Below are 16,583 nucleotides of genomic sequence, written 5' to 3' on the forward strand. Positions count from 1 at the left end.
ACCCAGATTTATGTATTTGCAGTCCTTCACTTTTCCGCTGCTATTAATACTCTCAGAATACTTACAAAACCTCCTAGTAACTGATATATTAAGCTTAGGTATAAGATGGACACCAACATTAAACTCTAAAGCTGGAAAGTATTTCAACTAAGATTGTTGGTGTATTAAAAAGATACTATGTACATAAGGAATACAGTGGTACTTTGGTTTATGAACTTAATCCGTTCCAGAAGTCCGTTCTTAAACCATGGTGTGCTTTCCCATAGCAGCGGGGGACTCAATTTACAAATGGAACACACTCAACAGGAAGCGGAACATGTTCTGCTTCCAAGGCAAAGTTCACAAACTTCCGGGTTTGCAGTGTTCTTAATCCAAGTTGTTCATAAACTAAGCTGTTCTTAAACCAAGGTACCACTGTACCTCGTTTACTGTACAATGTACTGTACACTGTACTATTTACACTGGGGTCCTAAGCTGCCTGGTGACAGTTTCTGTTCCTGACACTAGCCTTTAAGCAGCTTTTACCTCAGGCCAAATTCTCTGAACCTCCACCCCAGTCAATTACCCCCACAACCCAGTCCAGTTACCGGGGACAATCAGCCTCTGTACCCCAAAGCTCCTCTTGCTGTACTTCTGGCTGCCTGAACAGTTTAGCTAACTTAAAAAACCCAGATGTGTGACCTTCCTCTGGTAAGACCTTACACAGGGTAGCCTCTCAGACCAACTCAGCCACCGGCTCTCTACTCCTGATCTTCACCAGACAAGTGTTCTTATCACAGTGGGAATTAATATTCAGGCCTCAACTTTTCCCTCAGCTTATATTGGAGGTTTCCTGAACAATAGCACATCACCTGAACCATTTCTCCATGCTTCTTAAGGCAAGGGCTAGCACACCATAAGAAAGCCCCTGGAAATCAGAATCCAAGAATATGCATTCCATGAATGAAAGCACTCCATCCAATTAAGTTGACAAGAACATGAAAATATGCAGAATTTACTCAGGGTACTGGAAAGCTTTTCACAGCTGAAAAGGCTCAGTATCCTATTAGATATACATAGCAATAAAAAAACCTGACATTTGAAAAAATTATTAAAGTGACATGAAATATTAATATAATGGATGATGGATAAGATATAGTTTTGCCTTCACCCATGCCAAACCTGCACCTGCTTTTAAGTACCCCATAGTTACCACAATCTCATTTCAAAGAAAACTCAATTGTTCATTTCAGTTATTAGCTCCTTAAATGAATACCCAGAATATTGATTCTGTTACCATACCTGAAGAAAAGTCACCACCCCAAATGGTGTTTGAACTGGCTGCATTTGGGGATCTTCAGTCAGCAGCATATGTTGGATCCTCGACTCACTGTTGTCTAACGGACTATGCCACGATACATGATCACCACTACAAAATGTATTTTCTGGTGGGGAAAGAGAAATATGAGCAATGAATACATATTTCTAGCTGCTTTTTTAAAAAAAGACGCCTGCACAAAAAGCCTTAACAACACCGAGGAAACATCCTCACAAAACAAGATATATAATTTTTCCTATTACTGTTACCCATCTTAAGTGGTGATATAGTACAAAAAACAAAAAAAGGAGAGAGACTGCTTGATAAAGCTATGCTGATATTTGGTGCATCAACTTGTTAATACCAACATTATAGAAAGGCGAGTAGCTCTTGCCTATGTACAGGGAATCTGTATGTTGGGGTTCATGTAAGATGAGTGGTTAATGTACACAACAACCTGCGATTGTGCACATGCACCAAACCAGACCCCACTGCCATCACATGGTTGCATTAGGCCTGAATCTGGCTCCAGACTGCCATGGAGATTTGCCTCCCCCATCTCACCTAATGATCCACATGAGCCACGGGGACTGACTGTGGCCCCAGTTCTATATTAAGCAGTATGTAGTATATTCTTCTAATTTAACATGTGAATCGCAGCTCCACTCAATCAGCTGAATTATGCATTTTAGTTATTTCAAGTCAACTGTAGTCTGGACTACATATGGATAATGTGCACTGGCCTCACAAACATAATGTAGTGCTTGGTAACAGGAGGTTTGAAAGCATGGAGAAGAACAGCAAACTACAACACAGCTTTTTTTGTTGGCTCTGTCTTCTAGATGCAAGGGCTCTTGGAATTTGGTTGGAGAATGGGGTTCCAGGTGAACCACAGCTGTTGAAATGCTGGTTTAACACCCATTTCATAAACGATCAGCTTCCCCACTCAATTTGATTTTTGTATTTAAACTGCTCAACATTAGCTGTGAAGTCGAGTGGGAGAAAGAGGTTAGAATCTACTTTCTCAGGAGAAAATCTTTAAATACCAGCTGCAGCAAATCCACTGAAATGCTATCATGAAAACCAGTCTTATAGCCTGTTTGAAGTTGCTTTCCCATTTGGGCAATAGAAGAGGTGACAAGTACATGATCTGCACTATTTTCTTCCTGCTATGGAGAGATACCATATGATGATGAAGTCTGAAAGATTATTTAAGTAAGGAACTGATCATCTTCTTTCTTCTTGCCAGATCGTAAATGGTCACAGTGAGAGTCAGGATAGCAGATAGAGCTTTCTAAATCAGACAACACTTCAGGAATGAAGGTAAGGTGGAGCTCATCGCATTAACACATTATAGCTTGCTTGGTTCAGACATCTGGTATTCCTAATCTTATACTCCTCATACACACAAAATGTGCATGGTGCACTTCAGTTGCTCCCACTCAGTGGCATGATGTAATATGCATCAAGACTAGCATTCCTCTATTATCATATAAACTGATCTGCGGGAAGTGTTTGTTTATGGATGATCCTTCTTCTCAATAGGACTAAAATTGTAACATTCACACCTTGAATTAATAACCATGCCCTTCTGCAATGATACTAATCTTCTTTTCATTCTAGCACCTTTTATCAGTAGATTAAAAGGAGACCCACCATACCAAGATGCTCTTTAGAAAATTCTCATGATCATGACAAAATGAATGAGCTTTGAATAGAAACATTCCCAGTCTAGAATGCCTATGTATATTTCATGGAGAGCTCCCTTGACGTGAAATTCTTCCTCTTGTTTGAAATGTAAACCAAGATTATTTCAAGTTTATATATTGACTATGAACCTGTGACATCTAGATTCATCATACTAACTAGGCTCTAGGCTTACATAGTCTATGAGATATCAGTTGGCCAGGAAAGCTCATTAGCTCACCAACCTTCCCTGCACTACAAATTCCCAAGGCAGTGCAAAAATGCACATAAATCCCAGAAAGGAGGTTTACAAATGCAAAACAAGACAGCAAGAACTCTTTAAAAAAGCAGAGGGTTTAAAAAAAAATGTGTTCTGCAATTGATGCTTGTAATTGCATTTCTGAAGTTCACACATCACTACTGATGTTGTTCAGTACAAATGAACACATCTTGGATGGATCTATCATTTCAGCAAGCATTAATGAATTGCTGACCAGAAAAGTTTCAGACAAATTCTGTTCAGTTGACAGGTTGCAAGACTGAATCTACTTAGCCTCTTGTGGTAACTCTGATCATCCACCAGATGTCCTCACTGTTAATTTAGGTATAAATTTAGTTCTACATTTTTTAAAAAAGCTGAATTTTGACTTTTTACTTAAAAAAACAACCACCAAGCTACCCAGGATTCCCAACCTTGACTATAAAAGTCTGAATTGAGGTTTAAAATGTATTCAAAATTTAAGACACCTTAAACCAAAATTGTGACAGTTTGCTCAATATCAACATTATCCTGATGATGGAAATACAACTGTAGAGTATGGGGAGCACCCAGATTCTGAGCACAGAGAAGATTTTACAACATTACAGTTTAGATAAACAAAAGAGTCACACATAAGCAGAAAGTAAGGCCACACTAAAACCCACAAAGGCAGTGACATTTATTTCAACTGCACTGTAGCCCATAAGAGTAAGGAGAAAATAATGAGCAAAATAGTTAAGTAGATTTTCAAGTCTACTTAAGATATACATAGGATTGGATCAGAAAATGCCTTCACCCCAATGGAAACCCTTTGCAGTTTCCCAGAACAGCCTTATTGTATTATCACCAAGCTACAATTTGGCCAAAGGGTTGGGTGTGGGGAACATAAGTGCTGACATGAGTATAAAGGAAATGCCTCTCCATTAACTGGCAGATAAGGAAAAGTATCAGATAAGAATTGCTTAACACTAAATATGATAAACCGTTCAGTTTATCACCAGTTGCATAGTGTGAAAAAAAGAACTTACTGGTTGTTTAAAAGCCAGTGTAAAATGGACTCCATATGCATTTAAAGACTTTAGTGAAAGAACTAGAAGTAGTTGTTCTACAGCATTAAATAAACTTAACAGTCCAACTTAAATTTCAATTCCTAATACTTCCCAGGTCAGATGGATCATCCAAGATTCTGCTGATTAACTAAATGTTTTAATGATGAAGGCCTCACAGTCACAGTTCTCAAAAATGAACAAAGCTACAAAGGCATTCATTCTTGAAGCCTGTCTTTCTGTCACAATATTCTGCATGTGAAATGCTCACTCAATTCTATGCTGATCGATCCCCGCATTTTTTTGCTGCCCAGACTCCTTTTCCTGGGAAATCCTAGCCATTTGGAGCTGGTTTTCAAATGCTAATGTCTCTGCTGGAGACCCACCTGTTTGTGTCTATTCGGGTGTAGACTACTTTAAAAATGTCTCTCTTCCCCACACAAACCACAAAATTCACAGTGACTGCTCAATTAAACTACAGAAAACCACCCATGTGAAAAATGATATGAAGGCCAATTCAAATCCCCCAGAGCCACTAAACCCGACGTTAAAGCTTGAAAGCCAGGCCGTAACTCACCATACAGTGTCATGCAAGATCAGTCTTTCTATGGCAGTCCCAACAATACTAAGATGAAGTTACAATCTAGAGGACTCTTACTATGCATCTTGAGTTTAGTGACAAAACACAAGTTCTAAGGCAAGATTTTAATCAAATAGCAGTTTAATAATTCGTCTTCTCTTCTGTGAATTCAACAGTTCTAACTAAAGGGTCTTGTGACCCTAAAACTGAAGACAACAAAATTCTTGACACAGGAACAATGATGTGGAAAGAGTAGCACAAACAAGGGTGTAGGACACAACAGGGCTTCTGTCTGTACTGTGCTTACCAGATTCTGCTTCAGCCAATTAACATTTTGTTGGGAAGCAGGGGCAGGGCAGGAGGAGCAGCTTACTTAGCTGTCAGAGAGAGTTTCTGCGTTATATACCAGGTTTAATCATTCATGCCTGCCAACTTTTGAAGATGTAAAAGAAAGATTTAGCTCTTTCTCTGGACCACAGCTGCTGCTGTCCTCATCTCAGCAACTACTACTACTAAGAGAAAATGTCCAAGGTAAAGCCGCCAATTATTGCAGCGACACATGTCAACCACACATAACATTGCTAGATATATTAGAAGCAAAACGTATGTCAAACTGAGACTGGGGAAACCGAAGTACAAATCTCCATTCAGCCATGAAGCTCCCTCCCTGGGTGACCTTGATAACAATCTCTCAGCCTAACCTACCATACAAATCAGAGATTGGCCAGCTGTTAACATGCAACCCAACCCTTGTGGTTAACAGCAAGACAACCTCTGGTTTGTTTCCTGCCCACTGTGCTTGAGAATAGAGTAGTCTTTTATGCAGCATGCCCTAGCACACTGCTCATTCATAAACTATGGTTTCAATGTGTCATGTGAATCATGACACTGACTGGTACCATGTTACAATCATTTTGGTTCCAGGTTAAAAGTTAATTGTTTTTGCAGGCATTTTTACATTTTAGAATTGGCTTTATAGTCTGCTTGGCTTGTTTTTACTTTCCTCCATGACAATGATGCTTTGAATGATAACTTTACTATTTTTAGGGTATTTTATTCCTATGTTCTGTTTTGTAAGGCCTTTGTATACTGCCCTCGTATATTTATAATGGACAGTTTAAATTATTTTTAGTAAACAAGTAAACAAATTTCCATCACCTACAACATAAAGGAGAAGGGCAAAAGTCTGATGCTCACACTTGCTCATTCTCAAACTCCAAGCCATTTGGTTATTACACTTCAACTGGCCATTATTTTTTGAAAGAATGTCAAATCCTGCCAACAGATGGTATCAAACATCTTCTAGAATTAACAGAAGCATGAAACAGTTTTAGTGGAAAGTGTGAATTTCAACACTTAAAGTAGTTAAGCAATGAGGGTAAGTATAGTTTTGAAAAGCTTATGCACATGCCTGTTTGCCTGTGGCTACCCACGTTTTGGGCTTCTTCCACTCAAAGCTTTATATTATCACCCATTGGCTAAAATAGGGAGCATCTTCCATGCACATACAATAATCCTGACAAGCAAGCTTTACAGAGTAGAAGTCCCCTATCTAACACAATACCTACACTTTGTAAATCTGAAAGCAGACACATTTCTCCATTGGGAAAAGGCCTTAAAAAATGCCAGCTACGATTGGGTTCTTTCCCACACATTTAATTCCTACCCAATATATCTTTCTGATGGTTACAGCCTTATATTTTGCCTTAGTAATAAATAAATAAGTAGCTCCCTAAAACTTGAGAACTGTCCAAAATCAGCACAAGACCTTTCTATTTAGATGGTATGAACTGCCAGGGTTTTTATTTTTAAAGAAATAAATACATAGACACTTGCACAGTTGTTTTTCACTAAGTATACATAGACATAATTATAATAAATTCAAATGAAGATTTTAAAAATATTAATAGCACAAATTATATTATTCATAAAATGAGCAAGCAACTGAAGAAATACTAAGGTTTTGTCACTTTCTTTCTCTGCTTTTCTTACAGAGGAAGCTGGGGGAGGCCTAGAGTTATTGTTTGCAATCCATGCATCTTAGATGTTCCAAACACAGAGATATTGCGGCACGGTCCTGTGAAGTTCATGTGTACACTTCTGTGTTTAGAGTTTGAACGTGAAATAAAAGTTTTGCAAAATCTCGAAGAAGCTGTCTTTATTTTGTCTTTGTTGAATGACTGGAAAGTGAGACAGCTTTAATATAGCTGACCCTCTTAATTGTCTAGGCCTAGCCTACTATCACAATGATCTTGGCTCAAGTCCATCTGAATTGGGGTGCAAAACGAACATATAAATTTGTTTATTAAATAATTAAATGGAAAATCCTTACACTCAATGACTTGCATGCAAACTGGCTATATTTTTTTAAATGTTTGGAAACTAAAAATAAACATTTTTCCACAAAGCAAGCCAAATCTAAAACAGCCTTTGATGCTAACTTCCCCTGCTTCAGTCAGATGCTCAGCATACACACTGCAATGTTCTGTCACAGAGCCCCACATAGTGATTTTAGTTCTCCAAGGGTCATTCTTTATGCAACTAAAATAGCATCAGGCACCAGCATGCCTGTGAGAAATGACACATTTACAGAAGTACAGTTTTGTTTTTTGTTTTGTTTTTCCTGGGAAATCTCCCCATTCCCCCAATCTTAATGGTGCAATGAGGATTGGGCATGCTTATAAACTGAAGGGATAAAAATTGTGATTTTTTTTTAATGGATAACTACAAATTATCAGTAGTTGCTTTGTACTTTGCATTCTTGAAATAAAAGAGGAGACAGGTATTTTTCAATCTGCTGGCAGAACTTTAAAAGATGCTTAAGCTTTGTAGTTTCATGAAGTCCAGGCCTTCTATAATCCTTTTAAATATAGTCCTGATAATTCGCTTTAAAAAAAATAAAATTGGCCACTCAAGCCCAGCATTCTGGGGGAGCAGAAGGAAGAGGAGAGTAACAGTGAAGTATTCATGGCTAGATGTTGCCAACATTCTAACAGCAATCAACAGCAGAGGCTCAGCAGGAGCTCTTCTATACACAGAAGGCCCTATCATCTTACTTTCTCCAAAACAGCTTTCTCCCTAGATCATGAAAATCAATAAGGTTTTCGGCTATCAGTTTTTTTTAAAAAAATACATTATTATAGCAGTGTGCAATATAGGTTCATTATAACCATTTTTTTAAAAGACAGAGACACAGGCAGAATAAAAAGGCTGGAATGGATTCGCAGCTTCTGCATGCGTTCCTTTCTGGAAGCAATGTTGGGGTGACTGGCTCCAGCAGGAGTAGTATGGGAAGGGGAGGGTGTGACAGACACCCTTCACTTAAGCTCAGTAATGTGACCACTACTGTAGGTGTGTTTTAGATAAATCTTTGCCTGTATTTCAATTAACTGTTCATGATGGTGTTTGTATTTACCAGCAGCAATATATTATAATTAGGTGAAGGAGAACCCGCAAACACTTAACCCTCATTCAGAACATCTAAATAAGGATAAGGTACTTTTAGAACAAAATTTGAACTTTGTTTACACTCCAAGATGTTATACTGTAGATTAATGGTTACTTTTGACAGGTACAAAACTGTTTCAAACAGAGCTTTTAAGTTTGTTTTTTAAAAAATGATTTAAACCTGTCACTAGACATAAATTCTTTCTAGGATGACTATTGCCTTACACTACCCCATAAAACACTTCCAGCCCTTCTAAAGTCCTGACCTTCCCTCCAGGCAGATAGAACCTTGTCTGTCCGCATACAATCTCTATCTCTAACTGACAGTCAATTCATTATCTGTCCTCACTGACATCAACCCTTCCTAATTCCACCCAGATAGTCAGAGACCCCTTCCGCCCACCCAGACAGAAAGTCACTATCTCCAATCCCAGGTCCCTATCGAACCCACAGACAATCTCTGCCTGCATTCTCTCAGGCAGTCCCTATCTGGATCTTAAATTCCACTCTCCCTCTCCCCCATTGGCTGACTGATTGCCAGCTCCCTCTGGCTGCCCTCAGATAGATCTGCCCTGCCTCTGGTCAGCTCAACATGGGTCTTTTTCTCTGCATGAAAAATGTCCTGTTTTGGCTTCTTGGCCGTTCTTTCATGGTTGCTTTGTTAGCTTTCTGCCTCTTTATCTTTTCTTTGCTATTTTCTTTTACCCATTATTCCGTTTCTTCCTTTGTTGAAATAAACAGAGAAAAATTCCTGGCTACACACCCCAAAGAAATGTGCTACACACGCCTATTCATATAATATGAGTATGTCTAATGAGTAGGCCCTTTTGGAAATGTGTTAAAAGAAATAACAAGCATACTGAGTTATGATCTCCTAAGAGATGCTGAGATAATAATATTTGCATACCTTAAGGCCTGAGAAATGACAGTTCATTTATGGACAGCAGCAAAAATGATTTGCCCAGAATGGATAAGCTCTACAGACACTGTGATATTTATTATCCGGGATATGGCATATATCGTGAAATTAAACAACTTCATGAGACTGATAGACTGATTAGCTTATTATTTCAACAACAAAAAAGCTCAATTTTTCAAAAAAGCACAAGAGCAAATTAACCCAGTTTTTATTCCAGTAATTTTATGTGTAGCAAAAATACATTTCATATTTGCACCATAATATTTGCTTGTAATTTTTAGCATTTTAATCAGCCTGTAATAATATTCCTTTTATGACATTTGTATATATTAAAACAACCACGGTTATTTAAAGATTTAAGCTTATCTGTATATTTATATCTGATATTCTAAAGTTCTCTATGGACCAATCCATATAAAAAGGATGAAATGAAGAGAGATCAAAGCCAAGATTATGAAGGTAATTGGACATAGACTACTGAAGTCTCCATCAAAGGAATTAAGAATAATCATACTTGGATGCCGCATTTGTTATCCACAAATCATGAAACAGTCTCAAAAGGCTCAAATATATAAATGTCAGCATCTCACTCTATTCATTTTACTTCCAGCAAAAGAAATATTTGAATTTGTTTGATCTGTCATGCAAAAATTCACAACCATATTAGTTGTAAGTAAACAGAATAAAAGCTGAGTGCCTCATAAAAGGCATACTACAAAAACAAAAGAACAAACTCAAATATCACCAACCTTTTGACATAAAACAAGCCACATAAATAGTACCTGATTGGAAGACGTATCTGGCTAAGCCTTGCATCAACTCTGCTGGCCATGTCGGTGGTGCAGATTCCCCGGTTTCACGCTTAAGTCGAAATGTCAGTTCAAATCCAAAACCACTTGGTCCGTCTGATCCAGTAAACCTGGATGAAGTTAATGACAAAAGGTTTCACAACAATAAAGCATCATAAGCAGATGAAATTATGATGCCACTATGTCCTTCATTCCTGGTGTAAGGGAAAACATTAGAAAGAACCCCCAAATATGTCTCAGAAAATGACATCAAAATCTGTTCAGGACCAAGATTTAATTATCCCAGATCCTACCAAGATCTAAGCTATAATGCCTTCCCCAACTTATTTTCTTATTTATTTTCTTATTTATTATTTTAAAATATTATCATGAAAATCAAGTCAAGGAATGGAATTGTATGGATAGATCATCTACTTTTCTCTCACACACATTTGTATTTCCTATTCTGTTTATATTTACCAAACATGTTTGCCCTGCATTCCAGGCTTTGCCAACTACCATGATCCAGAAAATAAACTGCGACACTCTACAAGTATACATCTATTATTATTTCTATTAATTAACCTATAAAAAAGATACAATTAAAAGGGAGCATTTAGAACTGGCTGGTTATATAGCATAAGCTGCTCAAATGTTATATGCAAAGCATTGGAAACAACTGGGAATACCAGTGAATAAATGGTATTAATAAAATGTGGAAGGATGATGTAATGACTAAACCAACCAACTACAGAAGTCTGTGAGAAAGATGCTAGACATCTGATTTAAAGGTAACTCCCCACCTATGCGGGGGTTACGTTCCAGGTCTACATGTGCATAAGTGAAATTGCATAAAGTGGGGAGCACCCTCTAAACACCTTTTTAATGTCCTCTCTGATGCTCTCTCTCCAATATGAACCAAAAATACTGTATGTAAAAATATCCACAACTAGAATTGAAGCTATGGGACTAGCACATGGATAGGCAACCTAAGGTCCAGGGGGCAAATCCGGCCCAATCACCTTCTAAATCTGGCCCACGGACAGTCTGGGAATCAGCATGTTTTTACATGAGTAGAATGTGTCCTTTTATTTAAAATGCATCTCTGGGTTATTTGTGGAGCGTAGGAATTCATTCCCCCCCCCCAAAGAAAATATAGTCCGGCCTCCCACAAGGTCTGAAGGACAGTGGACCAGCTCCCTACTGAAAAAGTTTGCTGACCCCTGGACTATCAGGAGGCTCTGGGACTGACACATCAGCTGTTAGGTGGGGAGGCTGAGCAACATAAACAAAGCCCCGCTGCACCTCCAATCTCTTCAGGCTTTCCTTTGCCCTCACTGATGTCCACTTCGGGCTCTGGGGGGTGGGGTGGTCTCCTCACAAGCCATGAGCACTCTCCAGCTCTCTCCTTCCATTTCCGGGTATGAATTGAATAATTTGATGGTTTCCTGGCACCGCGCGTATATGCAGTTGCGTGTAAGTGGGGGGACACCTGTCTTTATAATTAGGTGGAAGCCATACAACTTTATACCCAGAATGATCCCCTGACTGCAATACTGTTTCAATTAAATATGGGGGGGGGAGATAGCAATTAACCACAATCTTTGTAAATTAAGAAATCTGATTATTCAGTGTCGTGTGACACCTGTATTTCAGAACATAGCCTTCTATTTTGTATTTGTGAAATGTTATCTGAATTTTTTTGTAAGAATGTCAGATAGTTTTAGAAGTAATATATATGATTATATGCAACTAACTATGGAAGGCAATCAGCAAAGACATGTATGGGTGGAATAAGCTAAACTTCTCCATTATAGTTATACTCACTACTGCTAAAATGATAGCACTTTCACGTCTTACGTTTTTATTTCAAACTTGGCCAGTAGAAATCACATCAGCACATCTGAGTCCTTGGCAGAAAGGTAAATGTGTTCCTATTTCAATCTAAACATCCACATATTTTTAACGCCTTACTATATGCACCCCCACATTCCAGCATCTAGGGGGTTCACAACTACTCCTTGTATTATAAAACACATGATTCTAGTTCACTATAACTAGACATAAATAGATAATGAAACTAAAAGTGGGTGAGTATGGAGACATTCCTCTAAGTGTCTATCTGTTTTTAAAACACAAATTTTGATCTCTACAAATTTTTGATCTCTCTCTTTCCATTAACAGGCCCCCCAAGATTCAGGCTTTCTAATTCAAAGTTAAAGCTCTTTGCCAAAATGTATACATTCTCACTTTAGTAGGTAATTTCCCCCACATTCCAGTGTAAAAGAACTACATTATTGAAAAAAAGATATGAGGTAACTCTTTCTCACTGGACAGGGGGGAAAGTATATCACATATTTACTTTAAAGCAAGGAGTACTTACATGTAAACATATTTATGAAGATGACCACTGGCGGGGGGTTGGGGGGACGTAACTGTTTATGTGTAACTATGCCACCATTCCAATGAGCAAAGTACAAACAGCACTTCAGGCCAATTTTCAGTGTAATCTGAACTTTGTTTTCAGAAGCTAACACAGTGCCAACATATACACCACTGAAGGCATTAAAACAGGCCAGGAGCCTTTTCAATTAGCCAATCCCAATTCAGCTAGTAACATCTGCAGTACTTTGCATGCTAGTGTGTCACAATACCACAATATGCTGCTAGAACATGAAAACTGAAAATTAAGCTAGGCTTGTCACACTGCCAAATTACATGAAACCAATAACTTTAGACATTTACTTTGCACTATTTTTGCTCTCTTGGACTCAAACTACGTATTACATGAGATTTTTCTCTCGGCGCTGTTTATTTTAATCTAAAGCTGCATGCCCCATGCTGCCCAAAGGGGGGGGGGGAGGGCAAGCAGGGAAGAGGAGGAAAGACTGCTCAACTCTTTCTTCACTGGTCCTTTTCTAGTTTCATGACCACCCCTCCTATCAAACTGTTTTTTTCATTTATGGGTGAGAAATGAAGATAACCATATAGGTGAAAGAGAAACTTGGGAAGAATGATTTTGAACTGGTTAAGGTTAACAGGGGGAAGAGCCTTAACTGTTCTGTTGGCCAGGTTTTAACTGAGTTTGAACTATATCACCTGGTGTCCACTTCAACCATGTTAGATGGCCTGGATTCCTACCTTTGGTTTTTATTTCATTTTTTTAAAGAGCAAGTCCCTAACCAGAAATATAATGCAAAAGAGGCAGGGACAACTCTGCTCATCATTCTGAAAAAAAGCATGTTCCCTGCTTACTTTCATTGTGCTTAAGTCAATGAGGGAAGCAGTGTCAGACATGTAGGCACAGGACACATTCACATGTACCATGCAGAAGCCAACAGTGCTTCTTTGTTCACCCCTGCTCAAAATGGGGAGAAACAAACCATGATACCTGGGCTTAGTGTGATGTGCAAAATAGTTAGCATGGTTTATTTTACTCAAACAAATCACAATTGGTAAGCCAACGCTGGTTTGCTTATGCTGATCCCTGGTTTTGAAGCAATGCTAAGCCAGGAGGTTGCTGTTTGTTTCTCCCAAAAGCACAAGTGGAGAGGAGTGAAGTGACCAAGATCAGCTCATGCAAAGTTTGCCTTCTGCAGCTTTGTATGACATGCAAATGCAGTCACTAGTGCCAATGTGAAATTTATTCCAAATGCAACTAACATGTTTGGAGATGAAAATTTCTAAGGAAGAGGAGGAAAGAGTTAAACCCCTTTCTCCATACCTGTGGCAACCTGAAGATAAGTTGCAGAGTTGGAAGGGACCCTGAGGGTCATCTAGTCCATATTGTTAGCAACTCCTCAGAAAGGCTTAACAGATCAGGACTCTGAAGACAGCATGTGTAATTGCTGTAGGATTAAGTTTGCTTTTCAGTTTATAATAAGCAAGAATAATTTTCCTTGCAAAACTCTTGCTCCTGTGACCTATCACACACTGGTGCAATATCACATTTACTACAATTCCTGGGGGACTATGTTCAAGTTCAGAGAGTATTCAACTTTTCAGTATCCAAACTAATAAGTATCTCTAATATTTTTTCAATTAGTCTTACATTACACAATATACAAACCACACTGGAATTGTTTTTATGGAATGTATGTAACTCACATATATAAAAACAATTACTGTAGTTCCATTTAGTTCATCTGGCTGATGTCTGTTCTTTGCCAAAGGAGACAGAGAGAGATCTGGTAATGTTGCCTTCCTAAGCTTCACAGAGAATGCTATAATTAGTCAGTTCAGTGACCTGTTGCAAGAAGGAACAGGATTTTTCCCATTCCTACAGAGCCCATGAACAGGCACAAATTAATCAGAAAACAGGTAATTAGCAGTTTTGGAGGCTCGGAATATTGAACAATGTAGAAAACAAGCAGGATCCAGCTCAGATTCACCCAACGCAGGATAGAAATAGTTAGGAGGAATGATGCAATGGGGACTAGCTTGTGAGAGCACAGGTCACACACATCAGCCAAATCTCCCAAAGACCTTGAAGAACTCAGTGAAAGGGGAATTGGGATTCTCAGTTCTAACCTAGAATGCGCAAGTCAGGAGTTAACAAAAGTGCCAACGTGCTAATGTCTTAAAAGAAAAGAAAATGCACTCGGACATTCTTGAACAGCCAGTCCTCCCTGCCCCCCACAGCACAACTACTATCACAGTACACTGGGAAACTATTTTACACTAGAAAGGAAAGAGGGTTATTCTCCAAGGAAGAACATGCAAGATATGCTGCAGACCGGCTTTGCCCCGAGCCAAACTTGGTTACATTCCTTTTATTAAAAGCAGCCTTCCTTGTAAGTTCAACTACTGTGCTGTAAACATAAAACAAGTCTCCCTCCACAGTTTAAAAAAAAATCTTGAACTCTAAAATATTTAACAATAAGGATGTGTTTTAGTTCCAGGGATTGTGTGTGAGTTTAAGCAGTGCAAGGCAGCCTCTCTGTAGGTGGCCCGTCTTTTACATTAACTACCTTAAACAAATGACATTTTAAAGCCAAACACACACAAGAAAATAAATTCCACAAGGTGGCCATGGCTTCAAGGGAGGTCTACCACCAACAGAGAACAGGAAGTATGAAAAAGTGCCTTGATGCTGTGAATGAGGGAGGCAGGATACTATTTGAGGTGTGTAGCTGAATGTTTCAAGATTTATAAAATTGCCCTAAGCAAATGTGTATGAAATGGGGACATTCATTTTCTTCCTTTTCAAAGAAAAGTAAATTACTACGGGTAAAATAGTTTGGACAACAAGTAGAGTTGTAATATTTTCTTGATTTTCTTGTTTTATCTTTTAGTAAACCACAAGGGGTGGGTCTTTTCTTTTCTTTTCTTTTACAATCAAGCAGCGTATAAAATTTATGAAATAAAAGAATAAAATAAGATAAAGGGGTATTCCGGGTATCCTACACCAAAAAGGGCAAGTTAGTTGTCCTTAGTCCTAAACTGAATCAGAACTAAAGATATTGCCTCTTCCTGATATACTTAAGAATCCAATTTCAACAATATTAATTCCACAGTTGCAAACTCCATCCTGACAAATGTACTGACTGAAGATGTTGACGTTTAAAGCTGGTGTCATGTTTGCCATTACAACATAAAGTTCTTTTGCCTAGTATTTTTGAATGAAAATGACATCTAAAAATCAGGACTAATTCATGTCACTACAGTGCTTTTAAATAAATGTATTTATTTAGATTTAAACAACCAGTATTTAAGCAGAATATGAAAACCACACCCTTCTAACTAGAAGTAAGTCTGTCAACAAGGAGGCATGGGTGGGCTACATTTCAGCCTTTGCAGGATCATTAAAATATAAAATTAAAGTTAACATTCACACCTCTCTTGCTACATCTGTTTGCAATTCCATTATTAATAGTGGCCTCAATTCAAGCTAGACATTCTTATTTCAAAATACAGTACTGTGGGCCTGTGTTGCCCTGATTAGTGGGCATGGTCCTTTCCTTTCCAAATAAACTTAGCATCAAGGAGCTGATTCTAATGGCATTATGTTGCTAGCAACAGGGTAACAAATTAAATTAGTTGATTAACTGAAAATATTACCAACCTAAACCAGTGGCTTCAAGTTACAAAAAGGAGATTCAGACTTAACATCAGGAAGAACTTTCTAATGGTAAGAGCTATTGAACAGTGGAACAGACTCCCTTGGAAAGTGATGGATTCACCTTTGTTGGAGGTTTTTAAGCAGAGGTTGGATGGCCCTCTGTCATAGGTACTTTAGTTGAATCAGGTTCCCCTTTCAACTCTATGATTCTGTGATTACCTCAAAGCCTAAGGTAAAGGGACCCCTGACCATTAGGTCCAGTCGTGACCGACTCTGGGGTTGCGCACTCATCTCGCTCTATAGGCCAAGGGAGCCGGCGTACAGCTTCCAGGTCATGTGGCCAGCATGACTAAGCTGCTTCTGGCAAACCAGAGCAGCACACAGAAACGCCGTTTACCTTCCCGCCAGAGCGGTACCTATCTATCTACTTGCACTTTGACGTGCTTTCGAACTGCTAGGTTGGCAGGAGCAGGGACCAAGCAATGGGACCTCACCCTGTC

At 38.7% G+C, this 16,583-nt stretch overlaps 1 protein-coding gene across 4 annotated transcripts in view; it reads right to left on the minus strand.

The window, feature by feature from the left end:
- Nucleotides 1–16,583, minus strand: part of SUFU (SUFU negative regulator of hedgehog signaling) — a 69,945-nt gene that overhangs the window by 44,286 nt on the left and 9,076 nt on the right. For all 4 annotated transcript variants that reach the window (XM_083505073.1, XM_083505071.1, XM_083505072.1 and 1 more), the window contains exons 3-4: nt 10,017–10,153; nt 1,282–1,424 (exon numbers count right to left, since the gene is read on the minus strand). In XM_083505073.1, coding sequence (XP_083361199.1) covers nt 1,282–1,424; nt 10,017–10,153 — 280 coding nt within the window. The remainder of the gene's footprint in view (nt 1–1,281; nt 1,425–10,016; nt 10,154–16,583) is intronic.

The sequence above is a fragment of the Podarcis liolepis genome (assembly GCF_965112155.1).
Source record: "Podarcis liolepis genome assembly, chromosome: 5".
In the NCBI taxonomy this organism is placed as follows: Eukaryota; Metazoa; Chordata; class Lepidosauria; order Squamata; family Lacertidae; genus Podarcis; species Podarcis liolepis.